This window comes from Grammomys surdaster, unplaced genomic scaffold, assembly GCF_004785775.1.
Source record: "Grammomys surdaster isolate TR1022 unplaced genomic scaffold, NIH_TR_1.0 126391, whole genome shotgun sequence".
Lineage (NCBI taxonomy): Eukaryota > Metazoa > Chordata > Mammalia > Rodentia > Muridae > Grammomys > Grammomys surdaster.
The window spans coordinates 18,575,664-18,595,719 of record NW_021621185.1 but is presented as its reverse complement, the minus strand read 5'-3'; the positions used below and the strand labels follow the sequence as shown (position 1 = coordinate 18,595,719).

Sequence of the window (20,056 nt, the reverse complement as noted above, 5' to 3'; positions counted from 1 at the left end):
GCACAGCAGCTACCCAAACCCCGCCCCTCCGGAATTCCACTTCCCTTTGGCCCCTGCCTGGTCCCTGGGACTGGAGCAGACACAGAGTAGGTCTGCTCCTGTCCTGTGGAGAAACTGAATCCTGAGTCATCGAGAAGCCACTACACTCAGAGCAGCTGAAACTGAATTCTGAGTCATCAGGGACCCACTGCACTCAGAGCAGCTGGAGCCACTGCACTCAGAGCAGCTGACACAGAGTTGGTCTGCTCCTGTCCTGTGGAGAAACTGAATCCTGAGTCATCTAGGAGCCACTGCACTCAGAGCAGCTGAAACTGAATCCTGAGTCATCGAGAACCCACTGCACTCAGAGCAGCCGAGGAGCCACTGCACTCAGAACAGAAGGATTACCAGATCCAAGAGGTGGCCTGAGTCCCAGGAGTTCTTCCACCCGGGAGATTAGGGGCATAAGACCACAGAGACCTCTGGACTCCGAGGAGCTCTGCAATAAGCAAGATAACTGGAAATACATATTCCAATCTTACACAGAGAGGGCAGGTACCACTAGAGTTACCCAGATGGCGAAAGGCAAGCGCAAGAACATAAGCAACAGAAACCAAAGTTTCTTGGCATCATCAGTGCCCAGTTCTCCCAATATAGCAAGCCCTGAACACCCCTTCATACCTGAAAAGCAGGATTCAGAATTAAAATCACTTTTCATGATGATGATAGAGGATTATAAGAAGGAATTAAGTAACTCCCTTAAAGAAATACAGGAGAGTACAAGTAAACAGATAGAAGCCCTTAAAGAGGAATCACAGAAATCCCTTAAAGAAATGCAAGAAAACACAAAGAAGGAATTAAACAAAAACATTCAGGATCTGAAACTGGAAATAGAAACAATAAAGAAAGTTCAAAGAGAGACAACCATGGAGATAGAAAACCTAAGAAAGAGATCAGGAGTCACAGACGCAAGCATCACCAACCGAATACAAGAGATAGAAGAGAGAATCTCAAATGCAGAAGATACGGTGGAAAATATTGACACAGTTGTCAAAGAAAATGAAAAAAGCAAAATACTCCTAACTCAAAACATCCAGGAAATCCAGGACACAATGAGAAGACCAAACCTAAGGATAATAGGTATAGATGAGAATGAAGATTCCCAACTTAAAGGGCCAGTAAATATCTTCAACAAAATCATTGAGGAAAACTTCCCTAACCTAAAGAACAAGATGCCCATAAACATACAAGAAGCCTACAGAACACCAAATAGACTAGACCAGAAAAGAAATACCTCCCGTCACATAATAATCAAAACATCAGATGCACAAAACAAAGAAAAAATACTAAAAGCAGTAAGGGAAAAAGGTCAAGTAACATATAAAGGCAGACCTATAAGAATTACACCAGACTTCTCACCAGAGACTATAAAAGCCAGAAGAGCCTGGACGGACATCATACAGACCCTAAGAGAACACAATTGCCAGCCCAGATTACTATACCCAGCAAAACTCTCAATCAATATAGATGGTGAAACCAAGATATTCCATGACAAAACCAAATTTGCACAATATCTTCCCACAAACCCAGCACTTCAAAGGATAATGGATGGAAAACGCCAACACAAGGAGGGAAACTACAACCTAGAAAAAGCAAGGAAGTAATCTTCCAACAACCCCAAAAGAAGATAACTATACAAACATAACTTTACCTCTAATAACAAAAATAACAGGAAGCCACAATCATTTTTCCTTAATATCTCTTAACATCAATGGTCTCAATTCCCCAATAAAAAGACGCAGACTAGCAGACTGGATACACAAACAAGACCCAGAATTTTGCTGCATACAAGAAACACACCTCAGTGACAAAGACAGACACTACCTCAGAATAAAAGGGTGGAAAACAATTTTCCAAGCCAATGGTCCCAAGAAACAAGCTGGAGTAGCCATTCTAATATCAAATAAAATCGACTTCCATCCAAAATTAATCAAAAAAGATAAGGAAGGACACTTCATACTCATCAAAGGAAAAATCTACCAAGGTGAACTCTCAATTCTGAACATCTATGCCCCAAACGCAAGGGCACCTACATACATAAAAGAAACTTTACTAAAGCTCAAAACACACATTACACCTCACACAATAATAGTGGGGGATTTCAACACCCCACTCTCAGCAATGGACAGATCATGGAAACAGAAACTAAACCGAGACACTTTGACATTAACAGAAGTTATGAATCGAATGGACTTAACAGACATCTATAGAACATTTCATCCTAAAACAAAAGAATATACCTTTTTCTCAGCACCTCATGGTACCTTCTCCAAAATAGACCATATAATTGGTCACAAAACAAGCCTCTACAGATACAAAAAGATTGAAATAATCCCTTGCCTCTTATCAGATCACCATGGAATAAGACTGGTCTTTAATAATGACAAAACCAATGGAAAACCCATGTGCACATGGAAACTGAACAACTCTCTACTCAATGATGACTTGGTCAAGGAAGAAATAAAGAAAGAAATTAAAGACTTTTTAGATTTCAATGAAAATGAGGACACATCATACCAAAACTTGTGGGACTCCATGAAGGCAGTGCTAAGAGGAAAACTCATAGCTCTAAGTGCCTACAAAAAGAAACTGGAAAGAGCACACACTAACAAGTTGACTGCACAACTAAAAGCCCTAGAACAAAAAGAAGCAAATACACCCAGGAGGAGTAGAAGGCAGGAAATAATCAAACTCAGGGCTGAAATCAACCAAATAGAAACTGAAAGAACAATACAAAATATCAATAAAACCAGGAGTTGGTTCTTTGAGAAAATCAACAAGATAGATAAACCGTTAGCCAGATTAACCAGAGGGCACAGAGAGAGTATCCAAATTAATAAAATCAGAACTGAAAAGGGAGACATAACAACAGAAACGTAAGAAATTAAAAAAATCATCAGATCCTACTACAAAGGCCTATACTCAACAAAACTGGAAAACCTGGATGAAATGGACAATTTCCTAGACAGATACCAGGTACCAAAATTAAACCAGGAGCAGATAAACCATCTAAATAGTCCCATAACCCCTCAGGAAATAGCAGCAGTCATTAAAAGTCTCCCCACTAAAAAAAGCCCAGGACCAGATGGTTTTAGTGCTGAATTCTATCAGACCTTCAAGGAAGACCTAATACCAATTCTCTTCAAACTATTCCACAAAATAGAGACAGAAGGAACACTACCCAATTCGTTCTATGAAGCTACAATTACACTCATTCCCAAACCCCACAAGGACCCAACAAAGAAAGAGAACTTCAGACCAATCTCCCTTATGAACATCGATGCAAAAATACTCAATAAAATTCTAGCAAACCGAATCCAAGACCACATCAAAACAATCATCCATCATGATCAAGTAGGTTTTATCCCAGGACTGCAGGGATGGTTCAATATTCGGAAATCCATCAATGTAATCCACTATATAAACAAACTTAAAGAAAAAAACCATATGATTATCTCACTAGATGCTGAGAAAGCATTTGACAAAATTCAACATCCCTTCATGATAAAAGTCTTGGAAAGATCAGGAATTCAAGGCCCCTACCTAAACATAGTAAAAGCAATTTACAGCAAACCAGTAGCCAACATCAAGCTAAATGGAGAGAAACTTGAAGCAATCCCACTAAGATCAGGGACTAGACAAGGCTGCCCACTCTCCCCCTACCTATTCAATATAGTACTGGAAGTCTTAGCCAGAGCAATTAGACAACAAAAAGAAGTCAAAGGGATACAAATAGGAAAGGAAGAAGTCAAAATATCGCTATTTGCAGATGATATGATAGTATACTTAAGTGACCCCCAAACTTCCACCAGAGAACTCCTAAACCTGATAAACAACTTCAGCAAAGTGGCTGGTTATAAAATCAACTCAAACAAATCAGTAGCCTTCCTCTACATGAAAGATAAACAGACTGAAAAAGAAATTAGGGAAATGACACCCTTCACAATAGTTGCAAATAATATAAAATACCTTGGTGTGAATCTAACCAAGCAAGTGAAAGACCTGTATGACAAGAACTTCAAGTCTCTGAAGAAAGAAATTGAAGAAGATCTCAGAAGATGGAAAGATCTCCCATGCTCATGGATTGGCAGGATTAATATAATAAAAATGGCCATCTTGCCAAAAGCAATCTACAGATTCAATGCAATCCCCATTAAAATCCCAACTCAATTCTTCACAGAGTTAGAAAAGGAAATTCTCAAATTCATATGGAATAACAAAAAACCTAGGATAGCGAAAACTATTTTCAACAATAAAAGAACTTCGGGAGGAATCACCATCCCTGACCTCAAGCTGTACTACAGAGCAATAGTGATAAAAACTACCTGGTATTGGTACAGAGACAGGCAGGAAGATCAATGGAATAGAATTGAAGACCCAGAAATGAACCCACACTCCTATGGTCACTTGATCTTTGACAAAGGAGCTAAAACTGTCCAGTGGAAAAAGGACAGCATTTTCAACAAATGGTGCTGGTTCAACTGGAGGACAACATGTAGAAGAATGAAAATTGATCCATTCTTATCCCCTTGTACAAAGCTCAAATCTAAGTGGATAAAGGACCTCCACATAAAACCAGATACACTGAAACTAATAGAAGAGAAGGTGGGGAAAAGCCTCGAACACTTGGGCACAGGGGAAAAGTTCCTGAACAGAACTCCAATGGCATATGCTCTAAGATTGAGAATTGAGAAATGGGACTTCATAAAATTGCAAAGTTTCTGTAAGGCAAAGGACACTGTCAATAGGACAAAACGACAACCAACAAATTGGGAAAAGATCTTTACCAATCCTTCATCTGATAGAGGGCTAATATCCAATATATACAAAGAACTCAAGAAATTAGACTCCAGGCAACCAAATTACCCTATTAAAAAATGGGGTATAGAGCTTAACAAAGAATTTTCAACAGAAGAAACTCGAATGGCCGAGAAGCACCTAAAGAAATGCTCGGCATCCTTAGTCGTCAGGGAAATGCAAATCAAAACAACCCTGAGATTCCATCTCACACCAGTCAGAATGGCTAAGATTAAAAACTCAGGTGATAGTAGATGCTGGCGAGGGTGTGGAGAAAGAGGAACACTCCTCCATTGTTGGTGGGACTGCAAGATGGTGCAACCACTTTGGAAATCAGTGTGGCGGTTCCTCAGAAAATTGGACATAGCATTACCCGAGGATCCAGCTATACCACTCCTAGGCATATACCCAGAAGGTGCTCGAACATATAATAAGGACATATGCTCAACTATGTTCATAGCAGCCTTATTTATAATAGCCAGGAGCTGGAAAGAACCCAGATGTCCTTCAACTGAGGAATGGATTAAAAAAATGTGGTATATTTACACAATGGAGTATTACTCAGCTATTAAAAACAATGAATTTGAGAGGTTCCTAGGTAAATGGATGGAACTAGAAATTATCATACTGAGTGAGGTAAGCCAATCACAAAAGAACACACATGGTATTCACTCACTGATTATTGGATATTAGCACAGAACCTTAAAATGCCCAAGATGCAACTCACAGGCCACATGAAGTCCATAAAGAATGAAGACCAAGTGGGGGTGATTCGGTCCTTCTTAGAAGGAGCAACAAAATACTCAAGGGAGCAAATATGGAGACAAAGCGAGGGACAAAAACTGAAGGAGGGGCCGTCTGAAGACCTTTCCACCTGAGTATCCATCCCATGTGCAGTCACCAAAGGTAGATGCTGATGTGGAAGTCAGGAAGTGCATGCTGATAAGAGCCTGATATGGATGTCTCCTCAGAGGTCTTCAAGAGTCTGACATATTCAGAGGCAGATGCTCACAACTAGCCATTGAAGTGATCATGGGGTTCTCAATGGAGGAGTTAGAGTGAAGACTGAAGGAGCTGAAAGGATTTGTGGCCCCATGAGGAGAGCAACAATACCAACCAACCACAGCTCCCAGGGTCTAAACCACCAGCCTGGGAGCACTTATGGAGGGATCCAGGGCCTTAGCTGAATATATAAGAGTGGAGGGCCCTGCTGGGCACAGATGGAAGATGAGATCCTTGACCTCATGAAGGCTGGACGCCCCAGGGGGTGGGAGTTTTGAGGGTGGGGAGGTGGGAGTGGGGGGGTAGATAGAGGTTACATCCACAAAGAAGAAGGAGGAGGTGTGAGGGGATTGGGGGTTCCTGGGTGGGTGGGGGATGGGGTAAGGGGACAACATATGAAATGTAAATAAAACATCCAATTAAAAAAAAAAAAAAAGATGCTATATAGATTACTAAATTGATTTCACGGCTCATAGACTGAATACAGTGACCTGAGCAGTCTGCCGTGTCCACTAGAGGATGACCACAGCATCATCGTGAGAGGGCTCAAACGCTTAACATGGTGCCATATTTTGACCTCCCAGATTACACAGAGCATTGCACGTTCTGTGGTTCGTTTGTTCAGGCCAAGTTGCTACGAAACGACCTTTCCTTAAATTGCATTTGCCGAAGGCGTGACTAACACCCCTTTATTGTATATAAGGCTCAACAAAAACTAGCTATTACATGGACAGACACGTTTTACTCTTTGACATCACATTATTTGAAATGTCAACAGCAATTTACCTTGTGGTACCATAAATGAAGGAGTACATACTTTCCGGCTGGATCTCTAGGTGCTGGCTCTACACTCTGGTTATATTGTTTTTACACCTTTCTTGAACAGTATATCGAAGACAGTAATTTGAAGTGAAAATAAGTAAGGTTTTCTGAGGCAATTGATCGAAAACTTAAGGTCAAGACTCTTTGGAAATTATGATGAAATCTATGATTCACCTACCAGCATAGACAAAACTTTAAATGTGTAGCCTCTCACGTGAGAGCCCTTGGCCTGAGTGATCTACCCACTAGTCACGCCATATTTTCAAGTCAGCCGGTGGCTCCTTCCAGGGGGCTGGAGAGATGGCTCAGTGGTTATTGCTTATTACCACTCTTCTGGGGGATCCAAGTTCAGTTTAAGGCACCTACATTGAGTGAGTGATTCACAACCACCTGCCAGCTGAGGAGCTCTGACACCCTCTTCTGGTCTCCATGCATGGGTACTCATATGCATGAACACACACACACACACACACAGTGAAAATCTTTTTAAGTCAGAGGAATGGAACAAAAGAGCCTATATAAAACGACTACCCTAATCTACTGGGGTAGACTTGATTGTGCCTATTTGGTTTTATTAGTGGCTCTTAACCTTATACTCATTCAGCTATCCTACCTCCTGGATAAAGGCTAGAACCAATCTTGGAGGTGAACCTGTCAGTTCTGTGTTCGTCAGCACATCACGCCACCAGGCTGGAAGACCCACTGCTGTGGGGTCTCCACAGAGACACATCACAGGGCTTCTCTTTTTTTTAATGAGTCAGTTAAGGTACATATTAGAAGCCAGCAGATTGTTGTAACTTTTAATAAATGTCATGTAGACTATCCAACACTGAGTGCAAACCCCATCTGAATTGCAAGTGAAGCTGTAAACCACATGAGTGGGATACCACTGCCACCTGCTGTCCATATAGCGTAATTGCAGCCTTAAGTTTTGATAAGGCAATGCATCTGCATTCACTATGGACACATAGAAACTGCTATGCCAGAGGTGGAAGAAAATATGCATTGCTAGAGTTTACTCTGGATTTGCCTCCCAGGCCCAGTCTCATGTATCCTCTGCACTTCTTGACAGGATTGGAGGCGCCATTCCCACCGTGTTCTCCTACTTTGCTGAAGTCCTGGCCCGGGAGAAGCGGGGTGAGCACCTCAGTTGGCTCTGCATGTTCTGGATGATTGGCGGTATCTACGCTTCGGCCATGGCCTGGGCCATCATTCCCCACTACGGTAAGGGGCCTCCTTCTCTAATGTTTCCTCTCTGTTCTGAGCTCTGGCTTGGGGACAGTACTGTCCTCTCCAGGTGCCTGCTTTTCATAACACTCGGGAGGTGGAAAGGTCTGTATAAAGTAAGACTATCACATGGTTCTTTGAGCCTGTGGATGACATAGCAAGACTCCTGTGTTATTCCTGCATAGTGCTTCCGGGTCATCCCACCACTGCCTTTCCCTTAATTGGGACTCCTTCAGTCTAACCCATCTCTGACACTGAGAGCCTACAGTCAGAGTCAGGTCTCACAGGTCTCAGTCTTACACAACTGACCCAAGGTTTCAGATGTCACCTGCAGTCCCAGTCTCCTGTGACTGACCAGCTAGAAGTCAGACCTTTCTCCACACCTGCTCGGATCCAATCAGTTTCTAGAATGGCTTGCAGCTCTTGGGGAAACGTCAACCTTGAATTCACAGTTTATTATCAAGGATGTCATAGACGGCACAGGTAAGCTGCGGATGAAGACATATGGGAAAGGTGAAGGACCTTCTCCAGGTCCACCACTATCCCGCACTCCATGAGTTCAGAAGCCCGAAGCTTCATAGTTCATGGGCGCGATCTGTTACTAACCCAGTCTTTAGCCAGAGAACAGTGTGCATAATTGTGTGTCTTTCTGGTGACCAGCTCTACCTAGAAACCAATCAAAACTTGGATCATCTGAACAAAGACATTCCTATCACCTAGACACTCCCAGAGGATGAGGGGCTCTGTGGTGTGAGCTGAGGATGAAGTCCCGCCTGCATTTGCTATCAGGACTCACAGTATTATAGTCAATGTCAACATTTTGCTATGTTTGAAGCTGTCACTATCACTTACTTGCTATAGCTACTGAGCTGATATGGAGTTGAAGCCAGATTCCAACAACATTCAGGGGGGACACAGACCCTTCACAGGGTATTATCCAGAGTGACCACACTATCCGCCACCCGCATATATAAAGAGGTGACTTCCCACCACTCTTGAGCCGTTGTCACACCTTTGAGACACACAGGGTGCCCAGTTCTGTGTTGATCCCTGTCTGTCTTCAGACACTCAGCTGGGGCAGGAGCTCCGGCTCACAGACTGTGATCTGCAACACATAAGTGACACTGCCTATCCAGACTCCCCAGACTTTCTCATCAGTTTCTCCTCAGCGTTTTCTGTTTCTGCTCCTGCGAGCAGTAAAGAGACCAAGGTCAGTCTCAGGAAACACAAGTTTCACATTGTCTGATCTACAGTGAGGTGCAAGAGTCAGGAGAAACCGGGGATCTAAGTTATTATATAAGGAAGAGGAAGGGAAACCAACACCCCTCCCTCTCCGGGGTGTGTGTGTGTGTGTGTGTGTGTGTGTGTGTGTGTAAATAGGCTGACATTTGAAAAGTAGAAATACTGTATAAATTAAAACTGCAGGGGATGTAGCTCAGTGCAGAGTGCTTGTCTGGCATGTGCAAAGCCCTGAATCCAAACTCAGGCATTGAAAACAACAAACAAAAACAAAACGACACTCAGCCTGCTCTTGGTTCTTTCTGAAAATAGGATCAGCCAAAACAAATTCGGTTTTAAAAACCCACTTCCTTATTTTTTTACTTTTGTTTTCTTCTGCAAAGAGGACAGTTTTTCATGATAAACCATCATTTTGTGACATACAGGTGGGTATTCTGGGGTGCTACCCTTTGTTTTACCGTATTGAGTACAAAATGAGTGCTGTCTCACTCTTCCCTTTGATACACCTAAAGTGTGATGTGAGCGTCAAAACTGTATTTAGCAAGCACACAAAATCGAGGCGTGGATTATGGGCACTGATGGTACTCATATGCAAACAAGCACATACGCATAATTAAAAATAATAACAATAGGTACTCATATGCAAACAAGCACATACGCATAATTAAAAATAATAACAATAAATCCTTTTTGAAAAGGTACCATCTGGGTGGGAAAAACTGTAGCCCCACTCACTAGTTTTGCATGGGTAAGGGGGAGATAGCTCTCTGTCTCTGTCTCTCTGTCTCAGTCTCTCTGTCTCTGCTCCTCAGCCACGCTTCTGGATCTTTCTTTCCTTCACTCCCTATCCTTGCTTAGCCTTCTCTAAGCCAGCCTTTTTCTCTCATGATACATCTACTCCCTGGCTAAAGCCAAACCTCTCTGGAGCTCCTTGGCTCCTTGCGGATCCCGGCCTGGTCCCTCCCTTCCCAACATATCATCTCATCTCCAGGCTGTACTAACCCTCTTAGATTAGCATCTGCAAGTGACTCACGTGATGGCTTTTCTTTTCCTGCTAGGGATTCAGCCCTTCTGGCTCTTCCTAACCCTTCCCTTCTTGCACCTATGAGCAGCCTGCACACTTTTCTTTGCTGGCCAGCTGTCAGTGGCTGACACCCAGGAATAAGCACACATAAGCTCTTTCATTTTAATATCAAACCGAGCAGACTAATCCATCTATAACTAACCGATCTATCAAAACAAATCCGTTTCTAACTGGAATGACACAAATCACAGTGTGAAAAGTGAGAATTTAACAAAATGAAATGTCCAGGATTGGCTTTAATTTTGATGTGGGTAGAACCTTAAGAAACAATGGCCCAGATAGTAATCAGTCATGGAATATTAAAATCTTAGAGCCCAACTTTCTGGACGTCTTTCCATGACCATAAGTGTAGAGCTAACAACAGATCAACAGATCATCAGTCAAGTCCCATCTGCTGATTAGAACCAAGGAGGTGGGGTGGGTTTTTTTTTTTTTTTTTTTTTTAGATACCCTTGCTAGATTCACTGTTGGGGTCGTGGCTTTGAAGAGGTTTTGTTTTGTTTGTTTTTTTATTTGTTTCTTTGTTTGTTTGCTAAAATTCAAGCCAGGCGATAATGGTGCATGCACACCTTTAATCCTGGCACTTTCGAGGAAGAGGGAGGCAGATCTCTATGAGTTCGAGGTCAGCCTGGCCTACAGAGTGAGATCTAAGGCAGCCTGGGCTACGAAAACAAACCAGTCTCAGGGGAAAAAAATCAAAAGTTCCTATGCTGAAGTGTCTACAGGTGAGGTTGCCATCACAATGGCTTTCTCAGGGACGTCCCTCACAGAATCACTTAGCCAAGTGCTTAAGAAGTGTGCACATCTCTCTATGGAAATTACACTTTTTGGTAAACTTTTTCAGTACGCTTTCTACTCCCCACAATCAAATTGGATCCTCTAGGGTAAGGACTCGAGTTATTTTCATTCTTATTCTTTCCTGCATAAAGTATGAACAAAAAATACAAATGACATATAGTTAATGTTTACAGCCTAACTTTGTATTGTGCAATGTGGCTAATCCCATAAAATCCTTGGAACCCACATAGTGGAAGGAAAGAATTTACTCCACAAAGCTGTTCTCTGAACTCATCATGGACATTCAGATGCACCCAGATGTACAGACACATACATGCCATAAAATAAAGGAATAAATGTAAAAATATTTTTTAAAGAAAATAAACAGAGTTAAATGTTTAGGAGGAAGTCTTATATTCTTGGTGGAAACTCTGCTTCTTCTGAATGACTCTGAAGCCCATGAACTCACAGGAGGTCTGTTGTTCCCCTTCCACCACTAAATCCTCTCTCACTGGTGAGATCTGGAGGGAAGGTGTGGATGGATGATTGACCTCCATGTTGCAACTATGTTTCAGTTGGTAAGTGCGCACACACACACACACACACACACACACACACACATGGGTGGCTCACACATAGAAGGTTCTCTTGGCTACCCTGAGTCCAGATGCTTCTTTTCTACCTCCAGGGCACAAGCATCAGTAGTGATCCTGAACCTGAAGTCACTGAGACACAGGCCATGGTACCACACAAACACATCGTAAGTTTGCCCCAAGGCTCCTGAAAGGATTCTTGAGCAGTTCGACGAAGCGCGGCAGAAAGAGGGTTTTGATTGGCTCATGGCCTGGGTCAGACATGCGTGCTAACGGTGGGAGATAGCGCTAGATAACGGGACCAGCCTAGTGTTTGAACCGGCATCGGATGATGAGGGCACTTTTCTCTGCTCAGTCAGTCTTTGGTAGAGTTAAAACTTTACCCAGAGCCAAGGAGTTGCTAATACCTGAAGGTTTCCAGGATAAATCACTCACCTGTAATCCTAGCACTAAGCAGGGCTGAGACAGAAGGGTTGTCACAGGAGGAAAGCCCTCTGAGCTACATAGCACATCTTGGCAGTTAGGCTACACAGTGAAGCCCTGCCTTACTCTCTGTCTCTTCCCCTTCCCTCCTCTGTCTCCTCCTCTCCCGCTCCCTTCCCAGGAAATTAGGTCTCAAGACAGCAGGCTTTGCTGCTCTCCAGCATCTGCTCTCAGGAGCTGCTGGGCTGCCTGACTCACTCCTGGTGGCTGAGCATTGCCACTAGAACAAGGGGTAGGGGAGGAGACAGCAAAGCCAGGGAGCGTGTCCTGGCCTCAAGTACCAGGGGCCCATAACAGCCACAGCTGAGGATGTAGCTATACTGGGCACCTCCTGTCAGAACCTGACCCCCGAGGAAATGGGCTACCAGCACAGAAAGGAACGGGCCAGGTTTTCCTCTGCTTCAGAAGTTGTATTGCCATAACTGTCTAGATTAGTGGACTACAATAAGACTTGATGTAGTATGCTTGTGTTGATATTGTCCATGCTGCACATATCGATTCTCTCTTTCTAACATGTAAATTCTGAGAATCAAAATCGCTCCAGGGTCAACAGCAAGCATGTTACCCACTACACCATCTCTCCAGCCCTAGGTTGACAGCACCTGTGACTCACACAGTGCCAAACAGGAGCTTGCAGGTGGCTCTTAGTTTGAATCGTTTTCTTAGATGTAAACCCAGAAGAGGCTGGACCCTGTGTGCATCGAGTTTTACACTCTTGAGGCACTGTTTTTGAGACATTACCTTTGTTTATTTATTCATATATTACTGTGTGCATGCACATGCACACACACACAATACAGCGCATGTGTGGAGCACAAACGATAACTTACAGAAGGCCTTTTTCTGTTTCCACCATGTGGGTGATGGAAATCAGGTCAACAGGCATCTTCACCAGCTGAGCCATCACCAGACCTCTTGAGGCATCTTCACACTGTTGTCTCTGGAAGCTGTAGCATGCATATTCCTAACACGATGTTCAAGAATTTCCTTTTCTCCCCATCCTAGGCTACACTCCTTGTCTGTTTTAGGACAGCAGTTTTAACTGAGGTGATGGTCTCCCAGTGAATGTGGGTGGAAATGAGCAGACACAGCTCAGATGGAAGAGTCCTCCGCACACTCCCCTTCCTCTCCCTCTCTGCACACTCTCCCGTAATGAGAACTCATCCGCGTTTAATGGAAACCCAGTTACCTTCAGGGGAAATGGAAGCTGGGCTGAATCATCACCCTGGTCCTCTCTGCTGGAGCCTTCAGTGATTACTCCCATTACACTCCCTTGTCACTGGGCTCTCTTGTAAACTGTGCATCGGATGAGCTGTTCTCTACCGCGTGTACATCTCAGCAAGGAGCAAGGATGCTCAGCCAGCTAAGGGAGAGGAATTTTAGCATGAAAAGCTTTGGCCCTAAAAGCTCATTCGCAGTGTACTCAGCACCCAAGAGCCAGCCTCACAGGCTGTATCTGGCTCACCCTTCACTGCAAACATCAGAGAACCGAGCAGCACATCTGTGTGGCCCAAGTCCAGCCACTGTACACCATCCCTCAGCCACAGAGCCATGGCGGCCTGGAAAATACACACCTTCCCAATGATGTCCAAATTGCCCTGTCCTTGGATGAGACCCACACAGCTCTCTCTTACTGAGGAGGAAAGGAGAGGAGACCACAGCTGGCTAGGGAGGGAATAAGGAGGCATCCCTTTAATCACAGAAGAAAGGAAATGTGACCAGTAGTATCAGTCTGTCTACCACTGTTCCCCATCCCCACCCCCGAGCTCTTAAGCCACTCAGTTCCCCCTGGCCATTGCCAGTTACCATTCCAATGAGGAGTTGGAAATTGGTAACTATGGCAACCCCAAAAAGTCACCAAAAGTGGTAACCACTTCCAAACCTATTGGTGGAGGTCTGTGATCCCAGCTATTTTCATGCTGAGGCAGGAGCTTTGCAAGTTTATGACTTCACTGGGCTATAGAGTGATTCAAGGCCTGCCTGGGCAACTTAATGAGACCCTATTTCAAGAATTTTTAAGTTAAAAGGGGTTGAGGATATAGCTCAGAGATAAAGCCCCTACCCACTATGATCAATGCCCTGGGTCCCATCCTCAGCACCACAGGAAAACAGGCAAAGTGGCGGCAAGATTGTCTGTGGGATTCCCTCCTCACCTTAGATAACCAGGATGTCTGTACTTAATGTGTGCACAGAAACTACAGGGAAAGGGCAAGAATGAGCCAATGCACCATTGCCCAGAGGATGGAACGGAGGGGAGAAAGAAGGACCTAACAGTTAAGACAAAGGAAGAGAATCCGGAGAACATAACACTGTAAAACCCCAGTTACCTGGAACACAGGGAAGCCACATCCTCCACTCATGTTCATGGGACAAATGTGTTTCCAATGGACACATAAAATGAGGGTATAAAGTGTGGTTTTTCTGTTCTGTTGTTGACATGAAGAGCTGTATGCTCCTGTGCTACTGTCACTGCTTGTTGGCACTAGCGCTTTATATGCAGGGTCTCATCGTTCGTTCCCGTAGTTAGGTGGGGTCTAGAGATCTCTTTCCAGAATAATGCTTTTACATGCAAAGGTGGAAAAACCACAAGTTACCAAGAAGAGAACTGTTCAGAAAACAGCAAGAGCCAAGAGAATATTCTCTTAAGTGGCCAGCATGATCCGTCAGAAAACTAAAAAAGTTCTGAGACCCAAAGAAAAGGCAGTTTAAGAAAACGTGTCACAAACTCTGCAATCTGAGTATCCTCAGTACCCAGTACCACAAGCATCCTTTTTACTGGCTTAATTTTTCATTAGTCATGGGGAGTTGTTTTCTTTGTGAGATACAAACTTCCAAAGCACCACTTACTTCAGTATTTGTTATCATCATAGGATTTCATTATGTATAAATTACCCTGCATTTGCTTCAGATAAGATACGTCATACATATTGCTGTGTGCCAGGCACTATTTGAAGGGTGGGTATCATTTGAGTAAACAAGGACTTTGTATGTTGGTTTTAGAGTAGACACTAGGCTTTCAAGATCCCAGCCAGTGCATTTCAGATTTATTTGGTCCTCAGATCAAGGTGACTAGACAGTTAAGTCCTCTTCAAAGTAAGTGTGTACCTGTTCCCAACCAGTAGACAAGAATCCTGGAGAACTTGCCCTCCAGTAGGAAAAAAAGTAAGCATTTTCTTCTATTGTGAGTATTCAGAGTTGTTGCTATTGGGTTTTGCCTTAAGGACAAGTATTTAATTTTGTAGCATGAAGCTTTCTTTGAAGAAATGAGCAGTGGGCTAGAGAGATGGCTCAATGGTTAAGAACACTGGCTGCTCTTCCAGAGATCCTGAGTTCAAATCCCAATAAACACATAATGACTCATAGCCATCTAAAACGGGATCTGATGCCTTCTTCTGGCATGCAGGTGCACATGCAGATAGAACACTCATACATAAAACGAATAAATAAATCTAAAAAGAGAAAGAGAAAGAAAGAAAGAAAGAAAGAAAGAAAGAAAGAAAGAAAGAAAGAAAGAAAGAAAGAGAAAGAGAGAGAGAAAGAGAGAAAGGAAGGAAGGGAGGGAGGGAGGGAGAGAGAGAGGGGGAAAGAAAGAAAGAAAGAAAGAAAGAAAGAAAGAAAGAAAGAAAGAAAGAAAGAAAGGAAGGAAGAAAGAAGTAAGTAGCAATACCAAGTGCTGGTGACAACACAGGAGGATTCCATCTTTTACACATTGCTAAAGGGAAAGCAGCTTAGCCCTGTCACTGTGGAAAATATACTGCCAGTTTTTAATAAACCAAAAGAAAATATAACATATAATCTAGAAACTGCACTCCTGGGCATTTCTCCTAGAAAAAATAAAAAGTTAGGTTCATGCAAAAATGTATGCATGACTGTTTATAATGACTTAATTTGTGATAGCCCAACCAGAAACATCTAAAATAGTCAACAGAACATCCACTGCTATTCTATGATACAAAGAAACAAATGATTGATGCAATAGCTTATGTTTCTCAGAGTTATTTTGCTGAGTGGAAAAGTCTATACCAAAAGGGCTTGTTTACATAACATTCTAGAAATGGGAAAACAGAGGTCAAAAGGAGAATGAGATGTGACTATAAAGAGGTCATGTGATGGCAATCTTCACATTGCTAAGACATTTTAGTCTCTTGGTTTCTGAAGAAGTTATATTATTCTACACCTGATAAAATGATGTGAGGAGTATGTATACTCAGCCCTTTGCATCGGTAGGTTCCATACCTGTGGAAATCAACCAATCCTAGGACAAAAATATTCAGGAAAGAGTGAATCTGTACAGATTGCCCACAGATTGTTTTTCTTGATATTATTCCCAAGCAATACAGCATAAGAAGTAGTTACATGGAATTTGGGGCATAGTACATATTTAAAATAACCTAGAGATGATTTAAAGTTCTCAGGAGGATGTGTGTAGGTCATGTGCGAAAGCTATGCCATCTTTAAACAAGGAGTTTGCACATCTGTAGGTTTGGGTTCCACAGAGTCCTGGCAATCACCCTCCACAGATGCAAAGTGACGGCTGAACATATGTTGTACTGCCAGCTTCCTGTCCGATGTTTCATACTCAAGTTGTTTGGCCACTGTGGGAATTCAGATGAAGGTTATGTGTGATTTCACATATAATTTTATGTTAATATACAATTGTTCAAGATAATAAAAAATGAGTACCAACATATATATCTGTTATACCATATTTTACATATATTATTTATTCTAATGATCTTGGGGGTAAAGGTAATCAAATTAAAACAAACCTTTTTGTTTTAATAGACAATCTATGGCATAGAAATATTTCCCAACAGGAATAGTGGAAGATTAGAAATGATTTAAGAGGCTTTCCCAAAAAAATGAGACAGAGGGTGTGGGGAATCACTGTACCTATCTCTGGCTGATGGCATCTGTCTCCTTATTCAGATGACACTGTCATAGCCCCATGCCAAGCCTTCTAAGGTCTAAGCTTCATTTTCTATAAGAAAATCTAGTTACCTGCAGGATTCTTTATTATTTTAAAAATTATTATACCAAAGAGTTTATAAGAAACAGAGGGCGTTTGTATTGGACACTTCATAGCACATAGTGTGGGAAATCCTTATTGGACCTGTGTTTCCTTCAAAAACATCGAGAGGTCTTCCCAGTCTGCTTCACATACAGCCTGAGAATGGAGATCTCCTTTCTCCTTCCTTTAGGACTCTGACCACACTCCTTACCATGCAAAGGAATCCAGCTTTAGCCAGCTTCTGACTCCAGGTTACATGCCAGCCTTTATAAGTCTGTTCAGCCTCCCGTCTTATAAAATGCTGCAGACTCAGAGGCTTATACAGCAAATTCTCTGCCAAGTTATCAAGGCTAAAAGTCCCAGACCAAGGTCCCAAGAGGGCTGGTTCTGATGAAAGCTATCTTTCTGCAGAAAGAAAGGCCCCTTTCTATTGTACTCTCACATGGCATGAGTGGGCAATATCTCTCTTTCTTCTTCTTTTTATAAAACCACACTCCTGTTTGGTTAGGGCTCTATCCTTAAGGCCTCTGTGAGCCTTAAGGGCCCTATTCTCAGATATAGTCATATTACAGTACAGCATTTAAGCTATACAATTGGACCCATAACTGTATTGACCATAATCTTAGCAAAGGAAAAAGGAAAAAAAGGAAGAGGGTTGAGCCCTCCAGACATTAGAAAACAACTCTACCCTCCAAAGACACAGATAATAGTCTTCTTTTCTAATATTTATTGCTATTCAACACAAACTGCATAAACTAACTTGATAATTCTCTTTCCGAGGTCTTGCTGGACTTGTATGGTCCGTAGAACTTCCTGCCCCCTTTCTGTTCGAATTTCCATATTTGGGAGTAGACAGAACACGTATGCGAGGTTCGGTCAGAACTCCCTGAGAAGAACTTTGCTAAAAACACCCTTGCTTGGCTGAGTTCATCATTAACCTAATTAGATCCCTCAGCCAAGGCTTACAATTAGTCTCATTATTGAGTCCTGGTAACTAACTGCTTTGCTTCTAAGTGTTCTTCCACCTGGAGGAACATAAAGAACCAATCCCGTTCCAAAACGCCCCTTTGTGTGTGTGCATTCATTCCTCAGACTCTCAGGAATGATGCTGAGCTGCCTCAAGAAGCAATAACTGGAGTTTTACAGAAGAGCAGAGAGGTTGTCCTTTGTATCTCACGGTACAAGTTGCTGAGTCTGGATATCATTTTTCTTCCATATGTGTGGTGGGATCCTTGGAAGCTTTAATTATTTTTTTAACTATCCAAGATTATTAAGGTTAAAAGTTATAGCGTTACCCATCTGGGAGTGGCGCATAACATCCTTCCACTTATATAACTTAAGCCAAACCTAACCTTTTCACATAGCCTACCAGCAGGAGGTATAGGTGCTAAGTGAGTTACTCTCTTACAGTCTGATTTGGTGATCATGCTGCGTGAAGCTGTCTGTCAAAATCAAGGCACCCTAGTTCTGCTGTGAGTTGCTTTTAGAGGGTGTCAAGACAATCCAAGGAGATCTTAGCAAACATCCTTCACAAGTTCTGCTCAGTATTCCTTTGTGACTGGTTGCCTGAGATGCACAGTTAGCCACACAGAATAGCATCTCATTAGAAATTGTTAAATGGGACAGCATTGTTCAAGTTTGGAGGGTACTTCCTTCCAAATCCTAAGGGATTATCTAGTCTTTTCTGAAACGCTTCAGCACGGGTCTCTTGAGGACAGATTGAATTGCATTTCCCATTTACTCTTCATTCTTCTGCTCAACCTTCAGCACCCCTCCAAATATTCAGCCCATCTTGATGCAGAATGTGTAAGGAACATGGCAGTTGTTGAAAATGACATGTTTTTGAAGAAGATGGCGGTAAGCCTGAGTAGCTGAGAAGTGGCAGAGGTCGGGCTCAAAATCTGGCGAAAATCAAAGGAGACAAAATATTACAAGAGGAGAATATCGTCAAAGCAGGGTGAAATGGCCCTGTTAGATCTTAAACAATGCTCTTGTGCGGTTGTGTAATAGGAGAAGGAATTGAATAATTAAACCAGGTGTTCATTCCTTGCCTGGTCTTCTCAGTGACCTAGTAGGGAATCTTAATGGCATGACTTGCCTGAGTTTGCAAGTTGGTTGAGGGCCATGGGATGAACATACAAACACACAGTCACACACACACACACACACACACACACACACACACACACATTCATACATATTATATATATATATATATATATATATATATATATATATATTTATATGAAGTATTTGTTTTTAAATTATCAGTACCCAGTGGCACTGAACAGATATGCATCAGCAGTTAAGAGTACACACTGTTCTTGCTACGGTCAAGTCTCACACTGAAGTGGCTCACAACTGCCTGTAACTCTAGTTCCAGGGCATCTAGTGCCTTCTTCTGGCCTCGTGAATACTCACAGTCATGTGCGCACACACTCACAGGCATATTTGTGCACAAAATGTAAAAAATAAATCTTCTAGTTACCTGATGAAGAAGTAGGTTCTGAACTGTCTCCCTTACCAGTAATGGGGCATGGTCTTCACTTAAGTTATTTGATAAAGATGTACTTGTTTGCTTTGGGTATTAAAATATTTATTGAATGGCCCCTTTCTGCCTGACCAGAGTCTAGAAGCCAGCAGAGCTTCTAGGCTAAGATAGGTGTGCAGAGAAACATCTCATGTGGCATAACATTGAAGGATCAAGGCCTTGACGCTCATCCTCCCTGCCGTACCCAATAGCTACAAAACACTTCTTCATCCAGTACTTTGGTGAACTTGGGAATTAAACCTTGCTAGAGCCATCTTGGATCCTAAGTGGAGGCAAATTCATGTCACCTACATGTCACATAAGAGTTGAGGGGACAGGGAAGGAAGAAGGGCTGAAGAGTGAGGGGTCAGAGGAGTCCTAGCTTCACTGTGCTCAACAGTTTAAAGGCAGAGATGGCCAACTTAGAGATGTTTGAAACTACACAGGTGACA

At 42.6% G+C, this 20,056-nt stretch overlaps 1 protein-coding gene across 2 annotated transcripts in view; it reads left to right on the top strand.

Annotated features, from left to right (window-relative positions):
* The window catches only part of Sv2c (synaptic vesicle glycoprotein 2C), a 177,801-nt gene that overhangs the window by 97,114 nt on the left and 60,631 nt on the right, over positions 1-20,056 (top strand). For both annotated transcript variants that reach the window (XM_028760161.1, XM_028760162.1), the window contains one exon: positions 7,733-7,884. In XM_028760161.1, the coding sequence (XP_028615994.1) occupies positions 7,733-7,884 (152 nt within the window). The remainder of the gene's footprint in view (positions 1-7,732; positions 7,885-20,056) is intronic.